Source organism: Pleurodeles waltl, chromosome 5, assembly GCF_031143425.1.
Source record: "Pleurodeles waltl isolate 20211129_DDA chromosome 5, aPleWal1.hap1.20221129, whole genome shotgun sequence".
In the NCBI taxonomy this organism is placed as follows: Eukaryota; Metazoa; Chordata; class Amphibia; order Caudata; family Salamandridae; genus Pleurodeles; species Pleurodeles waltl.
The window spans coordinates 340,028,141-340,052,267 of NC_090444.1; the positions used below are offsets into that span (position 1 = coordinate 340,028,141).

At 49.3% G+C, this 24,127-nt stretch overlaps 1 protein-coding gene across 2 annotated transcripts in view; it reads right to left on the bottom strand.

Moving 5' to 3' along the window:
- Nucleotides 1–1,793: 1,793 nt before the first annotated feature.
- FBXO48 (F-box protein 48) overlaps nt 1,794–24,127 on the bottom strand; it is a 78,922-nt gene continuing 56,588 nt past the window's right edge. For both annotated transcript variants that reach the window (XM_069234083.1, XM_069234082.1), the window contains one exon: nt 1,794–4,751. In XM_069234083.1, the coding sequence (XP_069090184.1) occupies nt 4,590–4,751 (162 nt within the window). In that variant the 3' untranslated portion in view covers nt 1,794–4,589. The remainder of the gene's footprint in view (nt 4,752–24,127) is intronic.

Consider the following 24,127-nt stretch of genomic DNA (forward strand, 5'->3'; position numbering starts at 1 on the left):
TCTCCAGAGTGGGATGTTGTGCTAGGAAAGCAGGGTTCCCGGGTGCAGTGTGGTGACAAAGGCAACCTGTCTGTTAACAAGCAACCCAAACAGAACGTAGCCAAGATGCCTAAAAGAATTAAGTAACTGCCTCTTTAAATGGCAACAGTGGCTCCGCTGGAGCCTGCCCTAGTTGTAGTACAAACATTAATATGCTAGTTTTCACTTTCAGGGAAGGTAGTTGTAAATCTACCACCTCAGCTGTCCTTCGCCTCACTACAGCGAAAGTGGTGCTTTCCTCAATAGCAGAATCCAGGAGTGATACTAAGCCAGTATCCAGGACAGTTTCAAGCCCACTGAAATCTTAAAACTCTTGATACAAATGGTCTTCATCATATTGGAGAACATAAGTGTCCACCTCATCATAGTTATAATTTTCGGAGTCTGTGCCAAAAAGATTGTGTAGTCTGTGCCCTACCAGGTTTTAAGGGCAGGGCATCTGAATCAGAGGGGTTACCAAGCATTGCACAGTGGCTGATGTCAGATGCAACTTCGATCAAGGTTGTGCCAAATTCTTTTCAGCGTTGGATATGACTATAGGCTGTATATTCTCGTCCAGCATCAACAGCATCAATGCGAATGGGACCAGCAAGCTGACCTGGGCACCGGGTTCAGGGCTGAATCTCATCTGTGCACCGATGGAGCGGAGGGCAGACATGCTGGCAGAAGTTCCAGTGGAGGCCTCTAGGGTTCCCTTGGGCCCAAAGGCACACGAGAGGGAGCCGGTAAAGTGCAGAAGATCAATAGCATAGTCTTCACATTGCTGCAACATTTCCAGTAGACCTGAAAGCTCGGGGTGTGTCAGGACTAGATTCGGAATTGATACCAATGGAGATCGAGAGAGATTGAGAGGAGGCATGTCCATGACCTCATACCTTTTCTGGAGTTCAAGAATGGTTGATTTCCCACTACAGTACAAGAATGGCAGAATCCCACTTGGATTTTTTGTGTTTTTTTTTCCACTTACTTGAAGACTTCAACCACAACAAAGACCTGCCATGGCAATGACCTCAGAAGCGAGAACGGGACCTTCAATTTGACTTTGACTTGAAACGTTGTGAAGAATGGTTATGCTTGGCAACATAAGGTTTGGCTTCACGTTCCTGTATGGCTTTTGGGTTCACCCAAGCGCAATCTCCACAGGTCATGGTCCAACTCCAGGCACCACAAAACAGACTTTGTCAGAGTCCGTTTCCGACATCTGTTTACAACATTCCTGGCTTGAACCCTGAGATGTTAGGGGATGACATTTCCCTTGCAAACTGGATAAACTTGGATGAAAAGTCTGGTCAAAGATCCAGTAGAAGCCTCGGATCTCCGTCTGAAGGTGCAAAAGGAAAGGAACTAATGTCTGCGTGCATAGGTGGAGTTTATATGTGGGTCCTCTCATGTCTTCTGGAGCAAAACGATGCTGACACAAAGCTGCATTATTCCACTTAGCAGTGCACAGAAGAACTGCTCCATATGTTTCTGGATCCAGTATGCCACCTGTGGAATATTCACAAGGTAAGGAATCTGTGGTTGTAAGTTGTTAGAAATGGGGTCTTTGGTTGACAGTCAGGTTACCCCCTGTTCAAGCAAGGACCCTCACTCTAGTCAGGGTAAAAGAGAATCACCCTCAGCTAACCCCTGCTTACCCCCTTGGTAGCTTGGCAGAGCAGTAGGCTTAACTTCAGAGCGCTAGGTGTAAAGTATTTGTACCAACACACACAGTAACTTCATGTAAACACTACAAAATGACACAACACCGTTTTAGAAAAATAGGAAATATTTATCTAAACAAAACAAGACCAAAACGACAAAAATCCGACATAAACAAGTCAAGTTATGAATTTCTAAAGATTAAACTAGAAAATAGCGCTTAGAAACAAAAATGCTTCGATGAGATGTTAACACGGCGTCGTGACGGAGTTGCTCCCAACAAGCCGACGCCAGCGGCGCCAGACACGGAGTCGTGTAGACCCCCAAGTACAGTACCTTTGGTGAAGAGAGAAAACAAGCCGATGCGCGAAGTCGGGGATCACGGCATCTGTGCGAAACGTTGAATCCGTGCACTTCGAGCGGTGTCGGTCACGACGTGGTGCGGTGACTTCCACTGAGTCGCGGTCTTCAGCGGGGCTGCTGCGGCGTCTGGCCTTCGAAGAGCGTCGTGTTCCAGCGAAGGTCACGGCGTCAGGTGCAAGCGGCATTACCGGATTCAGCAGCGGCGTCGGCCCGGAGTCGTCCGAAGTCGATTTCCTTGGATTTCCACCAGCTTTCCTTTCAAGGGCCCAGGGACTGGATAGGGCACCACTTGTCGGGGCAGGAGTCTCTCCAGAGACTCCAGGTGCTGGCAGAGAGAAGTCTTTGCTGTCCCTGAGACTTCAAACAACAGGAGGCAAGCTCTAACTCAAGCCCTTGGAGATTTCTTCACAAGATGGAAGGCACACAAAGTCCAGTCTTTGCCCTCTTACTCTGGCAGAAGCAGCACTGCATGAAAGCTCCACAAAGCACAGGCAGGGCAGCACTTCTTCCTCAGGTATCAGCTCTTCTCCAGGCAGAGGTTCCTCTTGGTTCCAGAAGTGTTTCTGAAGTCTGTAGATTTGGGTGCCCTTCTTATACCCATTTTAGTCTTTGAAGTCACCTTTCTTCAAAGGGGACTCACACCTACCTTGCCCAGGCAAGGCCTCAGACACACACCAGGGGGTTGGAGCCGGCATTGTCAGAGGCAGGCACAGTCCTTTTCAGATGAGAGTGACCACTCCACCCCTCCCTCCTAGCAGAGATGGCTAATCAGGAAATGCAGGTTACACCCCAGCCCCCTTTGTGTCACTGTCTAGTGCGAGGTGAAAAACAACCCAACTGTCAAACTGACCCAGACAGGGAATCCACAAACAAGGCAGAGTCACAGAATGGTTTAAACAAGAAAATGCTCACTTACTAAAAGTGGAAATTTTCAAACGCACAATCTTAAAATCAACTTTACTAAAAGATGTATTTTTTAATTGTGAGTTCAGGGACCCCAAACTCCACATGTCCATCTACTCTCTAGGGGAATCTACACTTTAATCATATTTAAAGGTAGCCCCAATATTATCCTATGAGAGAGACAGGCCTTGCAACAGTGAAAAACGAATTGGCAGTATTTCACTGTCAGGACATATAAACCACATTACAATATGTCCTACCTTATCCATACACTGCACCCTGCCCTTGGGGCTACCTAGGGCCTACCTTAGGGGTGCCTTACATGTAAGAAAAGGGAAGGTTTAGGCCTGGCAAGTGGGTACAGTTGCCAAGTCGAATTTACAGTGTAAAAATACACTTACAGACACTGCAGTGGTAGGTCTGAGACATGATTACAGAGCTACTTATGTGGGTGGCACAACCAGTGCTGCAGGCCCACTAGTAGCATTTGATTTACAGGCCCTGGCACCTCTAGTGCACCTTACTAGGGACTTACTAGTAAATCAAATAGGCCAATCATGGATAAACCAATTACATACAATTTACACGGAGAGCATATGCACTTTAGCACTGGTTAGCAGTGGGAAAGTGCTCAGAGTTCAAAAGCCAACAGCGACAGGTCAGAAAAAAATAGGAGGCAGGAGGCAAAAAGATTCAGGATGACCCTGCATAAGCAAAAGTCCAACATAAGTGTACATCAGAATGGTGGTTATCCAATGCACATCATCTCCAGGTAAATTGTGGTAGATGTGTGGTTCACGACCTGTCTGTCTTTCCTCTTCTTACTGATAATTTGGTTCATACCTCTGCTTGCTGGGGGCTGTGAAAGTCTTTTTGGAACCTTATTTACAAGGTTGCTTGTAAAAAGTATCAAATTGGACCTTCATGACTATCAATGAAGAGCCTGCGATGAAGAATGTAAATGAAACTTCAACAAAGCAATGGCTGAAAGGGGTTGACCCATAGCCACTTTATGTATTATTCTACATTATTAGTGTCAGTAATGTATTTTCAGGCGCTCTGGCAGACAGCTACAGCTGCCTTTACATCAGACCCAAAAAAGGAAATTTAAAATTTTAAAAAGAGAAAAAATATACTTTCAGATTTATGCCATTATCTTCAACCACTGAGTTAAGGTTTCAATCTTTTACAAATTCCCATTGATGTAATGGTATATGTTATGCCATATGCATTTATATTGGATGTGTTCTGCCACTGGTAAGGCTGATGAAAACATTAACAAACAATAATTAGCAGACACACAAATTTAAACACTACCATTTTCTTTACTTTGTTCATGAATTAAAACTCATATTGAAGTATTTTAAATATTATGGAGTCAAACAATTTTTGGAAATCGACTGTAAAAAAGGATATTATCAGAATGTGCTTGAGGTTTGCATTTTTAAAACAAATGTCCTCTTCAGACAAATTAAAAGAAAATGAAAACAGTTTCGACAACAATAAAAAAGACAATGGTAAATTCATCTCTGTACAATAAGCTATAAAATAAATATGGTAGAGTAAAATATTTACAATTTTGAATAAATACTATCAGGTCTATAATACAACATTTCATTTCATTGACATTCGGCTACACTCGGTTATCTTTCCAGCTCAGCTTCAAGTATTTCTCCCCATGTTTCTGCATCCATAGGACACATGCTGTTCTCTGACAGCAAAGATGATGAAAGAATGTTGCTATATTTGCCATTCAGCCACGCATGCTTCACTTTGCTCTTCCAATAATTTCTAAGGAGAGTGACCTGATAAAAAAATAGCAAAAAAACAAAGGAAAATTATATTAAAATTACATCAAAACCCTGCAAGACAAAGAAAGTCAATACTGGTGCCAAAGAATGTAAGACTTCACACATCACTGCTGCACTGAGGCAAGTACACAGATTAGAGAATTGTAAAGTTCAACAAATATTAAATTGCACCACTGAATGGGAACAAGTGGCAGTTTGCCATGGTAAATGATAACAGTGATGCTGCACCTGATATTACAGATGCAGTGGAGTATGGTAATTCATGGTTGCAGTATTACCCTCTGAATCCTAGGTTTTCTGCTCAGAGTGGGGCATAACAAGCAGAATCAGAGGTTGTGTACCAATCACCGTAAAAAAGTGTGGGTTTGTGCGTAAAGCTCTAGAACCTGATTCAGGTGTAAACTCTCATTTGCAACTGAACATAGAATTTTGCAAGACCCAAAATGACGTTAGGTCTCTTTTAGACTTGACCCTCTCAGCAGGGTCATCCCCAAACTTTTTGCCCTCACCCCTCCTGTTCACTGAATTTCGTTTTTGTTGGCATTAGGACTCTATGCACTTTCCCACTGCTAACCAGTACTAAAGTGCTTGTTCTCTCCACTTAAAACATGGTAAAAGTGGCTTAAACCTGATTGGCATATTTAATTTACTTGTAAGTCCCTAGTAAAGTGGGACTGCATCTACCCACAGCATGTATATTGAAAGCTACTAGTGGGCCTGTAGCACTCGTTGTGACACCCACTAAAGCAGCTATTTAAAACATGTCTCAGGTCTGACATTGCAGATTGTAGTGCAATTTTAATCTGCTAATTTGACCTGGCAAAATAAACCTTTAACCATACCTATACCTTCCTTTTTAATACATATAAGTCACAACTACGATCGGCCCGAAAATGTACATAGAGCAGTGGTCATTGTACTTCAGAAGCAGGACGTGTTTTTAAGTTTTACATGTCCTGGTAGTGGAAAACTCCAAAATGTATTTTTCACTACTGTTATGCCTATCTCTCCTATAGGATAATATTGAGGTATCTTATTATAGTTAAAAAGTGCCACCTTTTGATTGGAAACAGACAGAAGAGCAAGTTACTTACCTTCGGTAACGCTTTTTCTGATGGATACAACTACCTGTACATTCCTCACCTAATGAATAGAGTCCTAAAGCAGTTCCACCTTGGAGGAGGGTGTCCTTCTGGTCATTCCAAGAACTCCTGCAGCACAGACCGTGCAAAATGGCCATCCCTCCTCACCTCTGAATCCAAGCAATAATGCTTTACAAAGGTGTGGACTGAAGACCAAGTCGCGGCCTTACAAATGTCCGCCACTGGAACACCTCTAGCCAGGGCCGATGGGGTCGACTTGGTCCTGGTGGAATGGGCTCTGATGCCCTCAGGAGGATCCTTCTTCGCCAATGAATAATATATCTTAATACAAAGAACGACCCACATTGATAGTGTTCGTTTGTGGACGGCCTCCCCCACCCTCTTCCCCACGTATCCAATAAAGAGTTGGTCATCCAAGCGGAACTTTCTCGTCCTGTCTATGTAAAAGCTGAGAGCCCTCCTAGGGTCCAGTTGATGGAGTCTCTCCTCCTCCTTAGATGGATGCGGAGGAGGGTAGAATGTCAAGAGAGTGATGGATTGTCCCAAATGAAACAGAGTCACTAACTTGGGGAGCACTTTGTCCTTATGAAAGGTTGTAAAAGGTGGGTGAGCAGAAAGCGCCTGAAGCTCACTCACACGTCTAGCAGACGTGATGGCCATCAGTAACACAGTTTTTAGAACTAAAAACCTTAAAGGGCAAAAATGAAGTGGCTTAAAAGGAGAGCCCATCAAAAAGGTTAAAACCAGATTTAAATCCCACTAGGGCATGATAAACGGAGTGGGAGGAAACCTATTGGTAAGCCCCTTCAAAAACCTTAACACTAAAGGGGATTTGAACAAAGATGGTTGATCGGGAAGACATAAGAAGGCCGAAAGAGCTGAGAGATAGCCTTTGACAGTGGCCACAGCGCAACCTCGCCACGCCAATGACAAAGCAAACATCAATATATCTGACAGATGGGCACTTAAAGGATTAATTTGTCGCTCTCCACACCAATGAACAAATTTAGTCCATCTGCCCGCTTAGACAGACTTGGTGGAGTGTCGGCAGGCCGATAAAATAACTTCCACCACATCCGATGGGAGAGAAAAAGCACTCAGATTGCCCCATTCAATCTCCAGGCATGAAGGTGCAGGCTCTGGAGGTGGGGGTGTAGAACCTGCCCCTGCGACTGCGAGAGGAGGTCTGCCCTATGAGGGAGACGGAGCGGAGGGCACAGTGAGGGTTGGAGTAGGTCTGTGTACCACACCCTTCGTGGCCATTCCGGAGCTATTAGAATGACTTGGGCCCGGTCTTGGCGAATCTTCCTCAGAACCAGAGGAATCAAGGGTATGGGGGAAACGCGTAAAGCAACTGGCCGCACCAGGCCATCTGAAACACGTCCCCCAACGCTCTATGCATCGGATACTGAAGGCTGCAGAACAACGGGCAGTGCACGTTCTCCCAAGTGGCAAATAGGTCTATCCGGGGAAAACCCCAAATCCGAAAGATGTAAAGAACCAGATCCGGATGAAGACGCCACTCGTGATCGTCTGAGAATAGCCGTCTGAGACTGTCTGCACGCGCATTTTGAACCCCGGCCAGATGGTTTGCTATTACGCAAAGCCGATGGTCCTGTGCCCAGGACCAGAGCCTCTCTGCAGAGAAGGTACGACCCTACTCCTCCCTGCTTGTTGATATACCACATTGCGGTTGTGTTGTCCGTCAGGACTTGAACCGACTGACTGCGAAGGGAAGGGAGGAAGGCCTTGAGGACCAAACGAATCACCCGCAGTAATAGCAGATTGATATGAAACATCTGCCCCACCGGAGACCAACAGAACGAGTTACTTACCTTTGGTAACGACTTTTCTGGTGGATACATTAGCTACCTGTGGATTCCTCACCTAATGAATACTCCCATTGCGCCAGCACTCGACGGAAATCTTCTTCCTAGCTTCTGCACGTCGACGAGGACGTCACATTTGCCCACGCGACGCCGTCTGACGTCATACAGGCAATAAGAGGTCCTCGCCGATGTGCCAACGTCAGTACCAACATTTTTTACGTGCCTGAGAATAATAATCCATTGAGATGAAAGACCAATAGCAATATTTAATGACATTTCAAACAACACATCATTCTGAGAAGTCGGTCTACCAATTTTTTTTTTTTTTTAAACAAGTAAATAAATATATGAACTATATATAAGTATATATATATATATATATATATATATATATATATATATATATATATATATATATATACACATAAACATATATACATGATATATACGAATCCTCAAAACCAAGAGGAGCACACTCAAGAATTACTTGGTTAGACCAAACAGGCAACGGGGAGGCGGGTGGGACCGTGAGGAATCCCACAGGTAGCTAATGTATCCACCAGAAAAGTCGTTACCGAAGGTAAGTAACTCGTTCTTCTGATGGATACAACTACCTGTGGATTCCTCACCTAATGAATAGAGTCCCAAAGCAGTACCGCACTCGGTGGTGGGTGCCTGAATGGTCAAACCAAGAAATCCTGCAGCACTGACCATGCCAAATGGCCGTCCCTTCTGACCTCAGAGGCCAAACAGTAATGTTTCGCAAAAGTGTGAAGGGACGACCAAGTTGCAGCCTTGCAGATGTCGACCACAGGAACACCCCTAGCCAAGGCCGAGGAGGCCGACTTAGCTCTGGTGGAATGAGCTCTTATACCATCAGGGGGATCCTTCTTTGCTAAAGAGTAACACATTTTAATGCAAAGAACAACCCACCTGGAGAGTGTTCTCTTGTGGACTGCCTTTCCTCTCCTCTTTCCCACGTAACCGATGAAAAGCTGATCCTCCAGCCTGAAATCCTTTGTCCTGTCTATGTAAAAGCTTAGCGCCCTCTTTGGGTCCAAGCGGTGAAGTCTCTCTTCTTCCTTTGAAGGATGAGGCGGAGGATAAAACGTGGACAGAGTAACTGTCTGGGCCAAATGAAAGGGTGAAACAACCTTCGGAAGGAAAGCAGCCTTGGTCCTCAACACCACCTTTTCCCCATAAAAAGTTGTATAAGGGGGTTTTACCGATAGAGCCTGCAACTCACTCACTTTCCTTGCAGATGTTATAGCAACCAGGAAAACTGTTTTAAGAACTAACAATCTTATGGGGCAAGAATGCATAGGCTCAAAAGGGGACCCCATAAGGAAAGTTAGGACCAAGGACAAATACCATTGAGGCATAACGAAAGGTTTTGGAGGAAATTTATTTATAAGGCCCTTCAAGAATCTAAGTACTATAGGAGATTTAAATAACGAAGGCTGGTCTGGAAGACAAATAAAGGCTGACAAGGTAGACAAGTAACCCTTAACAGTAGCCACTGCACAACCCCTCTGTGCTAAAGACAAAGCAAAAGATAAAACATCCGACAAATGAGCACGTAAGGGATCAATCTGCCTCTCTCCACACCATACCACAAATTTAGACCACCTATTAGCGTAGATAGATTTAGTGGAGTGTCGCCTGGCCGCTAAGATAACATCCACTACATCAGACGGGAGAGAAAAGGAACTCAGGTTGCCCCGCTCAATCTCCAGGCATGAAGGTGCAGACTTTGGAGGTTGGGGTATAAAACCTGCCCCTGCGACTGCAAGAGGAGGTCTGCCCTGAGAGGGAGACGGAGCAGAGGGCACAGTGAGAGTTGAAAAAGGTCGGAATACCACACCCTCCTTGGCCAATCCGGAGCAATTAAGATTACTTGGGCCCGGTCTTGGCGAATTTTCCTCAACACTCGAGGAATCAAGGGTATGGGGGGAAATGCGTAAAGCAACTGGTCGCACCAGCTTCTCTGAAACGCATCCCCCAACGCTCCTTGCACCGGATACTGAAGGCTGCAGAATAACGGGCAGTGCGAGTTCTCCCGGGTGGCAAACAGATCTATCCGAGGAAACCCCCACATCTGGAAGATTAGACGGACTTGATCTGGATGGAGACGCCACTCGTGGTCGGCCGAGAAATGGCGACTGAGACTGTCCGCACGTACATTCAAGACTCCGGCCAGATGATTTGCTACCAAGCAAATCTGATGGACCTTTGCCCAGGACCATAGCCGAAGAGCTTCTCTGCAGAGAAGGTACGACCCCACTCATCCCTGTTTGTTTATATACCTCATTGCGGTAGTATTGTCCGTCAGGACCTGAACCGACTGACCGCGAAGGGATAGGAGGAAGGCCTTGAGAGCCAGACGTGCAGCCCGTAACTCTAACAGATTGATATGAAACATCTGTTCCTCTGGAGACCAAAGTCCTTTGATCTCCAGGTCCCCTAGATGAGCTCCCCACCCTAGAGTGGAAGCATCCGTTATGACCATGGTCAATGGTGGGGGCTGCGTGAACGGCCTTCCCCGGGAAAGATTGTCGTCCGCAATCCACCACTTCAAATCCGTGGCAGCATCTCTGGAGATCTTGACAGAACCTTCGAGATCTCTTTTGTGTTGAGACCACTGCCTTCGGAGGCACCACTGAAGAGCCCTCATGTGCCAGCGAGCATGCGTGACCAACAGTATGCAGGAGGCAAACAGACCAAGCAGACGTAGGACCTTGAGGACTGGAATGACCGCTCCACTTTGAAACATTGGAACCAACTCCTGAATGTCTTGAATCCGCTGAGGAGGAGGAACGGCTCGATTCAATGTTGTATCCAGTACTGCCCCTATGAACAGGAGGCGCTGAGAGGGCTCTAGGTGAGATTTGGGCACGTTCACCGAAAGCCCAGGTCGAACAACAACTGGGTTGTCGACTGTAGATGATACAACACAAGCTCCGGGGACTTGGCTTTGATCAACCAGTCGTCCAGGTAAGGGAATACTGCTATACCCTTTCTTCTGAGCTCTGCCGCAACCACCGACATCACCTTCGTGAAGACTCGAGGTGCTGAAGTAAGACCAAATGGGAGGACCGCAAACTGATAGTGCTGCGACCCCACCACAAACCGGAGATACTTCCTGTGCGACTTTAGTATTGGGATATGAAAGTAAGCATCCTGCAAGATGACAGACACCATCCAATCTCCCTTGTTCAACGCCAAAAGCACCTGAGCTAGGGTCAGCATCTTGAACTTTTCCTGTTTGAGGAACCAATTCAAAATCCTCAGGTCCAGGATTGGTCTCAACCGACCATCCTTCTTGGGAATCAGGAAGTACCTTGAGTAACAACCTTGACCCTTTTCCTGCTCTGGAACCAACTCCACCGCGCCCTTTGAAAGGAGGACTTGAACCTCCTGTTCTAACAACAGGAGGTGTTCTTCTGAACAATAAGATGGGCGGGGCGGGATGGGGGGCGGAAACTCCCGAAAGGGAAGGGTGTAGCCTTTTCTCACAATGCTGGTAACCCAGGAGTCTGATGTAATGACCTCCCACTTGTGGAGAAAATACAGTAACCTCCCCCCTACAGGAGAAGAGTGAGTGGGAATTGGTGGAAGCCTAAGGCTGCTTCCCCTGCTGCACCCCTCCAGAGGAAGAGGAAGAGGCAGAGTGCTGCTGAGAGGCTCCCCTGGTACGGACCCTACCCCTCCCTCTAAAAGATCTATAGGAGAGAGAAGAGGTAGGCTGCTGGAATTTCCCCCGAAAGGAGGAGGAGGAGGAGCCACAACCAAATCCTCAAAACCTCCTAAAAAATCTGGAGGAGGCAGAAGAAGTGGCTTTCAATCCTAGCGACTTGGCCGTGGCCCTGCTCTCCTTAAACCTCTCCAAGGCCGAATCTGCCTTGGCACCAAAGAGCTTGTCCCCATCAAAAGGGAGGTCCAGCAGGGTCGACTGTAAATTCGATGAAAACCCTGAGTTACGAAGCCAAGTCTGCCTCCTCGTGACTACAGCCGTGCCCATTGCTCTAGCCACAGAGTCAGTTGTATCCAACCCAGATTGGATAACCTGAGTTGCAGCAGCTTGAGCGTCCGATACCAGATTCAATAGCCCTTGAGGGACCTCCGTATGTGTAGATGTAATTTCGTCCATCAGAGCATAAATGTACCTCCCTAAAATGCATGTAGCATTGGTGGACTTTAATGCCATGCTACATGACGAGAACACCTTTTTGGATTGCATGTCCATCTTCTTGGAGTCTCTATCCGATGGCACAGATGGAAAAGACCCAGGCGCAGACCTTGCCGAGCAGAGAGCCTGGACCACCAAGCTTTCAGGTGTTGGATGTCTGGTAAGAAAGCCAGGGTCAGCCGGTGCAGTCCGATACCTCCTTGCCACAGACCTATTGGCAGCTGAAGAAGACACCGGCTTCTTCCAGACCTCCAAAACAGGTTCCAGCAGCACCTCGTTGAACGGCAAAAGTGGTTCCGCTGATGTAGAGGCCGGGTGCAACACCTCTGTCAACAGATTCTGCTTTGCTTTAGTCACCGGCAAAGGCAGTTCCAAGAAGTTAGCTGCCTTCCTTATAACAGCATGAAAAGTGGTTGCCTCTTCTGTATACTCCCCAGGAGATGACAAGTCCCATTCAGGGGAAGTATCTAGGCCACTAGCCGTGTCCAGCCCATGGAGACCCTCACGAGAGTCCTCAATCTCTCCTTCCTCCGGGTTCTGCTGGTACTCCTGTTCTTCCAGGAGACGTAGAGCAAGCCTCCTCGAGTGCAGCCTCTCCTCAATCCTCGGCGTCGACATGGCGTCAGCAGATGTCGAAGAACGACGCCGATCTCCGGATCCGTTCGAGGTCGGGTCTACAGGCGCCACAGGTACCTTCGGTGCCGAACCAGGAGTCGGATGGAGAGAAGACTGCTTCGGAGTCGTAGAAGGCCTAGACGGCATCACTGGCCGAAACACCGAAGCCGCTGGAGACGAAACTCTCGGAGCCGAAGTCTCTGGAGCCACCGGAGCCGACACCGGCGCCGAGCCCACGTTCCCCAGGGGGAGAAAGGGCATAAAGGGTGCCGGTCGCAGCGGACCCGGAGCACCCATGTTAAAAGCCAAAGGACCCGAAGGCCCAGCCGGTGCAACACCTGGAGCCATCTGCTGAAAGATGGAGAACATCGCATTTAAAAATGCGGTATTATCGGCTCCAGGGACCGGAAAAGCCGGGTACTGGGGTGCCTGGATCGAAGGCGGCACTGACCTCGACGTCTGTAACGTCGGAGAAAACATTTGAGGCTGTGGAACCTCAAACACTGAAGGCGGTTGGCCCGAAGATCCGGGCGAAGTCGGTGAGGCTGGAGAAGGCAACGGCGTCGACGGATGGGGAGTGACTGTGGGACTGACCTCCCAAGTCTTCCGACGCCGTGTCGATAGCGACCTCGACCGAGACCTCTCTTTACTCGACCGGCTCCGTGATTCTCGACGACGCCGGGAGTCCCGATGACGTCGATGAGACTTCGGTGACAAGGATTTTCGATGGTGTCTCTTCTCCTTCCTTTTCGACTTCGCCATAAAAAGCTTGGCCTCGCGCTCTTTCAGGGCCTTCGGATTCATATGCTGACATGAATCACACCTGCCAACATCATGATCGGAACTTAAACACCACAAACAGTCCGAATGTGGGTCCGTTACCGACATCTTGCCCCCACACTCACGACAGGGCTTAAAACCTGACTTCCTCTGCGACATTGTAATCTCAGAGAAAAAATACAGGCAAAAAACACACTGTAACTGTCGAACAGCAAAGGTAGCTCCCTCGAAGATACCCGTTTCGAATGGCACGGAAAAAAGGGAACTGACGTCGGCACGTCGGCGAGGACCTCTTATTGCCTGTATGACGTCAGACGGCGTCGCGTGGGCAAATGTGACGTCCTCGTCGACGTGCAGAAGCTAGGAAGAAGATTTCCATCGAGTGCTGGCGCAATGGGAGTATTCATTAGGTGAGGAATCCACAGGTAGTTGTATCCATCAGAAACCCTTGATCTCCAGGTCCACCAGATGAGCTCCACACCCCAAATTGGAGGCATCCGTTATCACTGTGGTCACTGGAGGAGGCAGCGAAAACGGCTTTCCTTGAGACAGGTTGCCACCCAGAGCCCACCATTGTAGATCCACAACAGTGTCTCTGGAGATCTTTATCGACTCCTCGAGATCCCCTTTGTGTGACCAACAGAATGCAAGAAGCAAACAAACCGAGCAAACGAAGGACCTTGAGGACTGGAACAGCCGCTCCTTCTTGAAAGATCGGAATCAACTCCTGAATGTCCTGAATCAGCTGTGGCGGAGGAAAGGCCTGATTCAATGTAGTGTCCATGTAAGGAAATGGCTCCCTGTTGCAGTTACCCCCCACTTTTTGCCTGATACTGATGCTGACTTGACTGAGAAGTGTGCTAACCAGGCCCCAGCACCAAACGTCTTTCACCTAAAACGTACCATTGTTTCCACAATTGGCACACCCCTAGCACACAGATAAGTCCCTTGTGAAAGGTACCAGTGGTACCAAGGGCCCTGCGACCAGGGAAGGTTACTAAGGGCTGCAGCATATGTTGTGCCACCGTAAGGGACCCCTCACCTAACACATGCCATTGCAGATTGTGTGTGTTGGTGGGGAGAAAAAGGCAAAGTCGACATGGCATTCCCCTCAGGATGCCATGCACACAAAATACTGCCTGTAGCATAGGTAAGTCACCCCTCTAGCAGGCATTACAGCTCTAAGGCAGGGTGCACTATACCACAGGTGAGGGCATAGCTGCATGAGCAATATGCCCCTACAGTGTCTTAGTCTATTCTTAGACATTGTAAGTACAGTTGTGGCCATATCAAATATATGGTCTGGGACTTTGTCAAAAACAAACTCCACAGCTCCATAATGGCTACAATGAATACTGGGTAGTTTGGTATCAAACTTCTCAGAATAATAAACCCACACTGATGCCAGTGTTGGATTTATTAACAAATGCACACAGATGGCATCTTAGAGATGCCCTCTGTATTTTACCTAATTGATCAGTGCCTGACTGACTGGTCTGTGCCAGCCTGCTGCTGAGAGATGAGTTTCTGACCCCATGTGGTGAGGGCATTTGTGCTCTCTGAGGACAGAAACAAAAGCCTGCTCTGGGTGGAGGTGCTTCACACCTCCCCCCTGCAGGAACTGTAACACCTAGCAGTGACCTCAAAGGCTCAGGCTTCATGTTACAATGCCCCAGGGCACTCCAGCTAGTGGAGATGCCCGCCCCCTGGACACAGCCCCCACTTTTGGCAGCAAGTCCAGGGGAGATAATGAGAAAAACAAGGAGGAGTCACCCACCAGTCAGGACAGCCCCTAAGGTGTCCTTAGTTGAGGAGACCCCTGCCTTAGGAAATCCTCCATCTTGATTTTGGAGGATTCCCCAAAAGGAATAGGGATGTGCCCCCCTCCCCTCAGGGAGGAGGCACAAAGAGGGTGTAGCCACCCTCAAGGACAGTAGCCATTGGCTACTGCCCTCCCAGACCTAAACACACCCCTAAATTCAGTATTTAGGGGCTCCCCAGAACCTAGGAAACTAGATTCCTGCAACCTGAAGACGAAGAAGGACTGCTGTCCTGAAGCCCTGCAGAGAAGACGGAGACACCAACTGCTTTGGCCCAGCCCTACCGGCCGGTCTCCCCACTTCAAGAAAAATTGCAACAGGGACGCGTCCCCCAGGGTCCAGCGACCTCTGAAAGCCTCAGAGGACTACCCTGCATCTAAAAGGACCAAGAACTCCAGAGGACAGAGGCCCTGTTCCACAAAGACTGCAACTTTGCAACAAAGAAGCAACTTTTAAAGACCACACGTTTCCCACCGGAAGCGTGAGACTTTCCACTCTGCACCCGACACCCGACACCCCCGGGTCGACCTGCGGAGAACCAACACTACAGGGAGGACTCCCCAGTGACTGCGACCCTGCGAGTAGCCAGAGTTGATCCCCAGCGACGCCTGCAGAGGGAATCCAAAGGCTCCCCCTGACCGCTACTGCCTGCTTCAAAGAACCCGACGCCTGGGAAACACACTGCACCTGCAGCCCCCAGGACCTGAAGGATCCGACCTCCAGTGCAGGAGCGACCCCCAGGTTGCCCTCTCCCTTGCCCAGGTGGTGGCTACCCCGAGGAGCCCCCCCCCTTGCCTGCCTGCATCGCTGAAGAGACCCCTTGGTCTCCCATTGAAAGCTATTTGCGAACCCGACGCCTGTTTGCACTCTGCACCTGGCCGTCCCTGTGCCGCTGAGGGTGTACTTTCTGTGCCTGCTTGTGTCCCCCCTGGTGCCCTACAAAACCCCCCTGGTCTGCCCTCCGAAGTCGCGGGTACTTACCTGCTGGCAGACTGGAACCGGGGCATCCCTATTTTAATTGAAGCCTATGTGTTTTGAGCACCTCTTTGACCTCTGCACCTGACCGGCCCTGAGCTGCTGGTGTGGTAACTTTGGGTTGCACTGAACCCCCAACGGTGGGCTACCTTGGACCCAACTATGAACCCTGTAAGTGCTTTACTTACCTGTGAAGCTAACGGATACTTACCTCCCCCAGGAACTGTTGATTTATGCAGTGTTCATTTTTAAAATAGCTTATTGCCATTTTTGCCAAAACTGTACATGCTACTGTGATGATTCTAAGTTCCTAAGATACCTGAGTGAAATACCTTTCATTTAAAGTATTGTTTGTAAATCTTGAACCTGTGGTTCTTAAAATAAACTAAGAAAAGATATTTTTCTATATAAAAACCTATTGGCCTGGAATTGTCTTTTGAGTGTGTGTTCCTCATTTATTGCCTGTGTGTGTACAACAAATGCTTAACACTACCCTCTGATAAGCCTACTGCTCGACCACACTACCACAAAATAGAGCATTAGAATTATCTCTTTTTGCCACTATCTTACCTCTAAGGGGAACCCTTGGACTCTCTGCATGCTATTTCCTACTTTGAAATAGTACATACAGAGCCAACTTCCAACAGTCCAGTACTGCCCCTATGAACAGGCGGCGTGGAGAGGGCTCCAGGTGAGACTTGAGCACATTTATTGAAAAGCCCAACAACTGGGTTGCTAGCTGCAGATGATGCAACACAAGCTCCGGAGACTTGGCTTTGACCAACCAATGATCCAGGTAAGGGAATACCACAATCCCTTTCCTTCTGAGGTCTGCTGCAACAACCGCCATCACCTTCGTGAAGACCGAGGTGCGGAAGTAAGACCAAAAGGAAGGACCGCAAATTGGTAGTGTTGCGACCCTACCACAAATCGGAGATACTTCCTGTGTGACTTGAGAATGGGAATATGGAAATAAGCATCCTGCAAGTCGACAGACACCATCCAATCCTGCTTGTTTAACGCCATAAGTACCTGTGCTAGAGTCAGCATTTTTAATTTCTCCTGCTCGAGGAACCAATTCAAAATCCTCAGGTCCAAGATAGGTCTCAAACGACCATCCTTTTTGGGGATCAGAAAGTACTTTGAATAACATCCCTGGCCCCTCTCCTGCTTGGGAACCAACTCCACTGCACCTTCTGACAAAAGGGACAGAACCTCCTGTTCTAGCAACAGGAGATGATCTTCTGAACAAACGGAAAGACGGGGAGGGAAGGGAGGAGGAATCCCTTTCCTTACCACGCTGATGACCCAGGAATCGGATGTTATGGACTCGCACATGGGAAGAAAAATAGACAACCTTCCCCCTACGGGAGAGGCATGGGACGCGATGGTGAGAGGACTAGGGCTGCTTTCCCTGTTGCATCCCCCCTGAGGAAGAGGAAGAGGAAGGGTGCTGCTGCTGGGTGGCCCCTCTAGTGCGGGCCCTACCCTGCCCCCTAAATGATCTATAAGGAAGGCTTGAAGACTGCTGGCCTGCCTGCTGCGATCTCCCATGAAAGGAAGCCCCTCGTCCAAAAACTCGCAGCAGCCTAAAGGACCTAAAGGGGGTCGAAAGAGCCTGCAGGCCCAAGGATTTAGCAGTGGCTCTACACTCCTTAAAGCGCTCTAACACAGAGTCAGCTTTAGTGCCAAATAATTTAGCCCCATCAAAAGGCAAGTCCAAGAGCGTGGCCTGAACATCCGATGAGAATCCAGATGTGCACAACCAAGCATGGCGCCTGGTGGCAATAGAGGTCCCCATGGCTCTAGCAACAGAGTCCGTGGTGTCCAGCCCTAACTGTATGACTTGCGTAGCCACTGCCTGGGCATCCGAGAGGAGACCATGCAAGTCTTGGGGCATGTCCGGTAACGCTGTCTTTGCCGCATCCATTATTGCGTGAATGTATCTGCCAAGGATACACGTAGCATTGGCAGATTTCAATGCCATGCTGCACGAGGAGAAAAGCTTTTTGGCTGACTGCTCCGTGCGCTTGACTCCCGGTCAGATGGTACACCAGGAAAGGAGCCAGGAGCAGATTGAGAAGAACAGGATGCCTGTACGACCAGACTCTCTGGAGACAGATGTTTAGAAAGAAATTCAGTGTCTCCAGGTGCAGACCTATACCGTCTGGCCACCGACCTGCTCACTGCCGACGAAGAAACAGGTTTCTTCCACACCTCTCCTACGGGATCCATGAGAGCTTCATTGAATGGTAACAGTGGATCCACAATGGCCGTGGCAGGATGAAGCACCTCCGTCAGGATATTAGTTTTAACTTGCGCCATAGGAAGGGGGAGTTCCAGGAAATCAGCAGCCTTCCTGATGACGGAATGGAACGTGGCTGCTTCCTCAGTATACTCCCCTGGCGAGGCCAGATCCCACTCCGGGGAAGTATCCAGCCCACTGGCCGTATCCAACCCCTGAAACTCACTCTGGGGCTCCACAATCTCCTCTTCCTCAAGGAGCTGCCTCTGGTACTCTCTCTCCTCCAACAACCTGAGGGCCTTCCTCCTGGACCGCAATTTGGCCTCCAACCCCGGCGTCGACATGGAGTATAACGACGTCGGAGAGTGGCGCCGAGAAGGCGTCATCACAGGATCTCCGGATCCTCCTGACGCCGTAGATGGATCCATTGGCACCGTGGACACACGACCTGAACCCATTGACGCCATACGGCTTCGGGACTCCTCCAACTCAACGGACACCGGCTTCGAAAGCCTCTCCCTCGATAGCTGCACCGCCGGCACCGGTGCCGGGCTAGTGTCTCCTGCCGGACAGAACAACATAAACGGCGTCGGCCTGTATGGAGCCGGAATGCCTAAGTTAAATGCCAGGGGACCAGTGGGGTCAGCCAGCGCACCACCTCCTGGAGCCATGTTCTGGAAAATAGTAAACATGCCACTGGATCCGTACCTGGAGCCGGGAATGCAGGATAGTCTTGAGGAGCCGGAGCCGGTGCCGGACTCGACTCCTGAGCACCTGGATGCGTTGGAGAGTCATGTTGACTCTGAGGCTCCCCCACCTCAAAGACCGACGGTGCCGGAGAAGACTACGGAGTCAACGGTTGAGGAGACACCGTTGGGCTGACCTCCCATGACTTTCGGCGTCGAGGTGATGGAGATCTCGACTCCGACCGGTTTCCTCTGGATCGACGCCTGGAGTCACAATGGTGCCGCTTCTTGTGACTTGACTTCCCCGACGATAATCTATGGTGCCATTTTCTCTCATTAGCTTTTGCTAAGAAGAATTTAGCCTCACATTCTTTCAAGGCTTTAGGGTTCATTTTTTGGCATGAACCACATTCCTGGACGTCGTGGTCTGAACTCAGGCACCAAAGGCAGTCGTTATGGGGGTCAGTCACCGACATCCGACCTCTGCATTCCCTGCAGGGCTTGAAGCCTGACTTCTTCGGACCTACATGTCGACAAAAACACAAAGTATCCCTTCCGAACAGCAAACGATACAGGTAACTGGAAAAGTAACCGTTCTCGAAGGCACGGAAGAAAGGGAACTGACGTCAGCACGCCGGCGAGGGCCTCTTATTGCGCCGACGTGCAGAGCTGGAGAGAAGTTTCCGTCGAATGCTACGCATGGGGAGAATTCATTAGGTGAGGAGTAATTAGGTGAGGAATCCACCGGTAGTTGTACCCATCAGAAATGTCATCTTTAAACTCAAATTAATTGTAATTTAAAATCCTCTTTAACAGTAAAGTCTGATTTAGAAAGTTGTCATTTTCCTGCTCCAACCCAGGGCCACCGACCACGGGAGCACCGTCAACAGGCTGGCGGTGCTCCCACGAGCATTCTGACCGCGGCGGTTCAGCCGCGGTCAGAAGCGGAAAGTCGGCGGTCTCCCGCCGACTTTCCGCTGCTCGGGGGAATCCTCCATGACTGCGGAGCTTCTGACACCCCCTACCGCCATCCTGTTCCTGGCGGGTCTCCCGCCAGGAACAGGATGGCGGTAGGGGGTGCCGCGGGGCCCCTGGGGGCCCCTGCAGTGCCCATGCCCATGGCATGGGCACTGCAGGGGCCCCTGTAAGAGGGCCCCGCAAAGTATTTCAGTGTCTGCCATGCAGACACTGAAATACGCGATGGGTGCAAACTGCACCCGTCGCACCCCTGCAACTACGCCGGCTCAATGCTGAGCCGGCGTCCTCGTTGCAGGGGCATTTCCTCTGGGCCGGCGGGCGCTCTTTTGGAGAGCGCCCGCCGGCCCAGAGGAAATGTTAGAATGGCCGCCGCGGTCTTGTGACCGCGGTGCGGTCATTTGGCGGCGGAACCTTGGCGGACGGCCTCCGCCGTCCGCCAAGGTTAAAATCAGGCCCTATGTGCCTTAGTCATTGTCCTGGGTCACATCACTGTCATTGGCGTAGCTATTGGGTTTTGTGTATTCCTTCCAGACAATGATACAATAGGGACATGAGTGAAGAGAGGATGGGCCACTCTGCTTGGATTGATGGACCCGGAGCTGTTCCCTACCCCACTTACATTTCAATGGGCTGCCTCCAGCACACAAAGGAACCGTACACTATTTTTTTATTACCACAGACTTCTTAGAACCTTGACAGGGGAAAGGATGAATGTACCACAACCAGATGTGGAGGTAGCCTAGAAAATATCTCCACTTCCAAGGTTGGCATGAAGTATAAGTATTGGTCCAAATGTTGGAAGCGGCTTACTCTGGACACGTGTGGTGGTGCCTCAGCCAGGCAGAACCTAACACTCCGATCAGGTGTGGGTGATTACACTCACTGTGTAATCCACGCTGACCCTTTGGTAGCTTGGCACTGAGCAGTCAGGCTTATCACAGAGGCAATGTGTAAAGCATTGGCACAGGATTCCCACAATAAATACACTGAGGGGGTCATTCCTACTACCGCCGCCCGCCAGGCGGGAACTGGCATTTGGCCGCCACGCGGCCAAAATACCGCTGCCCCCATTCTAACATTCCCACTGGGCCGGCGGGCGCTAACCATGTTACTGCCCGCCAGCCCAGCGAGAATGAGGGCTGCAACACAGGAGCCGGCTCCGAATGGAGCCGGCAGGGATGCGCCCGTGCGACGGGTGCAGTTGCACCCGTCGCGCTTTTCACTGTCTGCTATGCAGACAGTGAAAAGCTGGCTGGGGCCCTGTTAGGGGGCCCCAGGACACCCGTTCCCGCCAGCCTCTTCCTGGCGGTGAAAACCGCCAGAAACAGGCTGGCGGGAAGGGGGTCAGAATCCCCAGGGCAGCGCTGCTTGCATCGCCGCCCTGGCGGATTCGCCCAGCCGGGGGAAAAACGTCGGGAAACCGCCGGACCTGGTTTTCTGACCGCTGCTTTACCGCCGCGGTCAGAATGGGCTTGGAAGCACCGCCAGCCTGTTGGCAGTGCTTCCGTCATTCGCGACCCTGGCAGTCTATGACCGCCAGGGTCAGAATGACCCCCTGAGCGTCACAAAAGAGACTTCACATATGTGGTATGTAAATAAAGACTGTATTCAATGCACACATTAACACAATATGAACATCGTGAACTTCTGGGCATATGTGACACTCTGAAATATTGCTAGCAGTACTAGGCCCAAAACCAGGTTAAAGTGACATCAGTAGTGTGCACACTGGGGGAGATCCTATGTTACTCCCCGGCACATGTATGCAGTGCGTAACCTTGTGAACCCTAGGATCACCATGGCAGTTATTATAATGCATTACCACACAGTTCAGGGTGCACCTCAGATCACAATGATATCAGAAATGTGTGCACACAGACAATGACAATACTTTTAAGCAGCACCGGGGGCCAAGGCTGCACAGGCAAAACTAATGTCAAACGTACTGATCTGTTGGCAGAAAATCAATGTGTAAAGCAACACCGCCAGCTGATGTAATCACTAAGAGGCAGTCCTCAGGCAATTCAGTCACTTCCACATGCACGCACTCACTCAGCACTGATGCAAGGTGCCCCGGATATCCAGCAGGTTCGTATGGAACACACTTGCACACATGCACCCAGCACCGTATTGTGGTGCAACTGATATCCAGCAGGTCAACTGATAGCACAATGCAGACCCCTTGGTCCAAGCCTTCTTCCACCCTCCAGCTCACCATGCCTAACCCACACACATAGGTTGAAGATAAATCACCCTCCCCTTTTAAACTAGGCTGATCAAAGCCAGATTCATACTTAGTCAGGAGAGCCCAAAAGGAACTAACAATCAAGGGGAATGTAGCAGAGGAGCCTCTTGGAAGAGAGAGGCACCCCGTCAGGTACACGTCAATCAGAGTGGCGCCCAGGCAATCCGGCAACAATGCCTGGCGTGTGTTAATCCATTGTCCCACCAGACAGTTCTGGTCACACACAACGAAGAGGTATAAATTCCATGCCTCCCTGGAAATGAGGCTCAACACCTGGTCACATTGATATGGGTCACACCAGACAGTTCTCAGGGTTGGCTGGGGATTTAGAAAGGCCAACCCAAGAGTACGTGCAATGGCGCTCACACAGGCCTGTAACGGCAGGCTGGACACATGTTTAAAACACCATGGTGCAAGCAGGCACACTCAGGCCTGCAATGGCAGACTTAGCACACGTTTGAAAACACCCTCGCAGCAAGTGCGCATACACGGGTAAGTGCCACTTGCTAACACGTGTAGGAAGGCCATGAACACTTTCACACTGTACTTACAGTTGGCAAGTACCCAGAGCCCTAAGGCCACCAAAAGAGAATCAGCAAAACCAATGATAAAAGCCGATGTCCTAGGTAGGGAAAACCCATGTGGGTCCCCTGACAAAACTCACCTCAAAGAAACTGCCCAAGAAAGTAATTTGGATTCCACAGTGTAAGAAGGCCTCTGACACTCTGAAGGAGGCTATGTGTTCAGCACCAGTAATACTGGCCCCAACAACACAAATTAGTTTGTGGTTCAGACAGATGCTTCAGAGCATAGGATTGGGGCATGGTTGGCACAAGTAAATGAAAAGGGCCTAGAACAGCCAGTTGCCTTCCTTAGCAGGCAACTACTCCCCAGAGAACAAAGATGGAATGCCATTGAGAGGGAAGACTTTGCTGTGGTCTCAACCCTGAAGAGGCTGAGACCATACCTGTTTGGAACTCACATCTGTGTTCAAACTGACCACAGGCCTCTCAGATGGCTCAGGCAGATAAGGGGGGAGACTCCTAAATTGTTGACGTGGTCTATTTCCCTACAGTGGAACACAGACCTGAGCCTGTCCATGCCAATCCAGATGGACTTTCCAGGTTTTTCCCCTTAGCTGATGAGGATTACCAGGGTGTAGGTTAGTGACCCATCACCTTTCGTCTGGGTGAGAAAGTCATCCTTTTTCACCGATCAACCCCACTTTTTGACTGAAACTGGGAGTTACTGACTCTGGCTGTGCCCTGGGCTTGCTAACCAGACCCAGGCACAGTGCTCTAAGAAAAGGGATATGCAAATTAGGCCTCATTATAATTGGCTATAGCATTCTACCTGTAGGAATTTGGCTCTGTATATACTATTTCAAAGTAAGAAATAGTGTGCACAGAGTCCAAGGGGTCCCCTTAGAGGTAAGATAGTGTCAAAAAGAGATAATTCTAATGCTCTATTTTGTGGTAGTGTGGTTGAGCAGTAGGTTTATTAGAGGCAGGGTTAAGCATTTGTAGTACACACACAGGCAATGAATGAGGAACACACACTCAAAGACTGATTCCAGGCCAATAGGTTTTTCTATAGAAAAATATATTTTCTTAGTTTATTTTATGAACCACAGGTTCAAGATTTACAAGTAATACTTCAAATGAAAGGTATTGCACTCAGGTATCCTAGGAACTTTGAATAATCACAATAGCATGTACAGTTTTGACGAAAATGGCAATAAGCTATTTTAAAAGTGGACACAGTGCAAAAATCAACAGTTCCTGTGGAAGGTGAGTAAATGTTAAGTTCACAGGTAAGTAAAACACTTACAGGGTTCAAAGTTTGGTCCAAGGTAGCCCACCGTTGGGGGTTCAAGTCAACCCCAAAGGTACCACACCAGCAGCT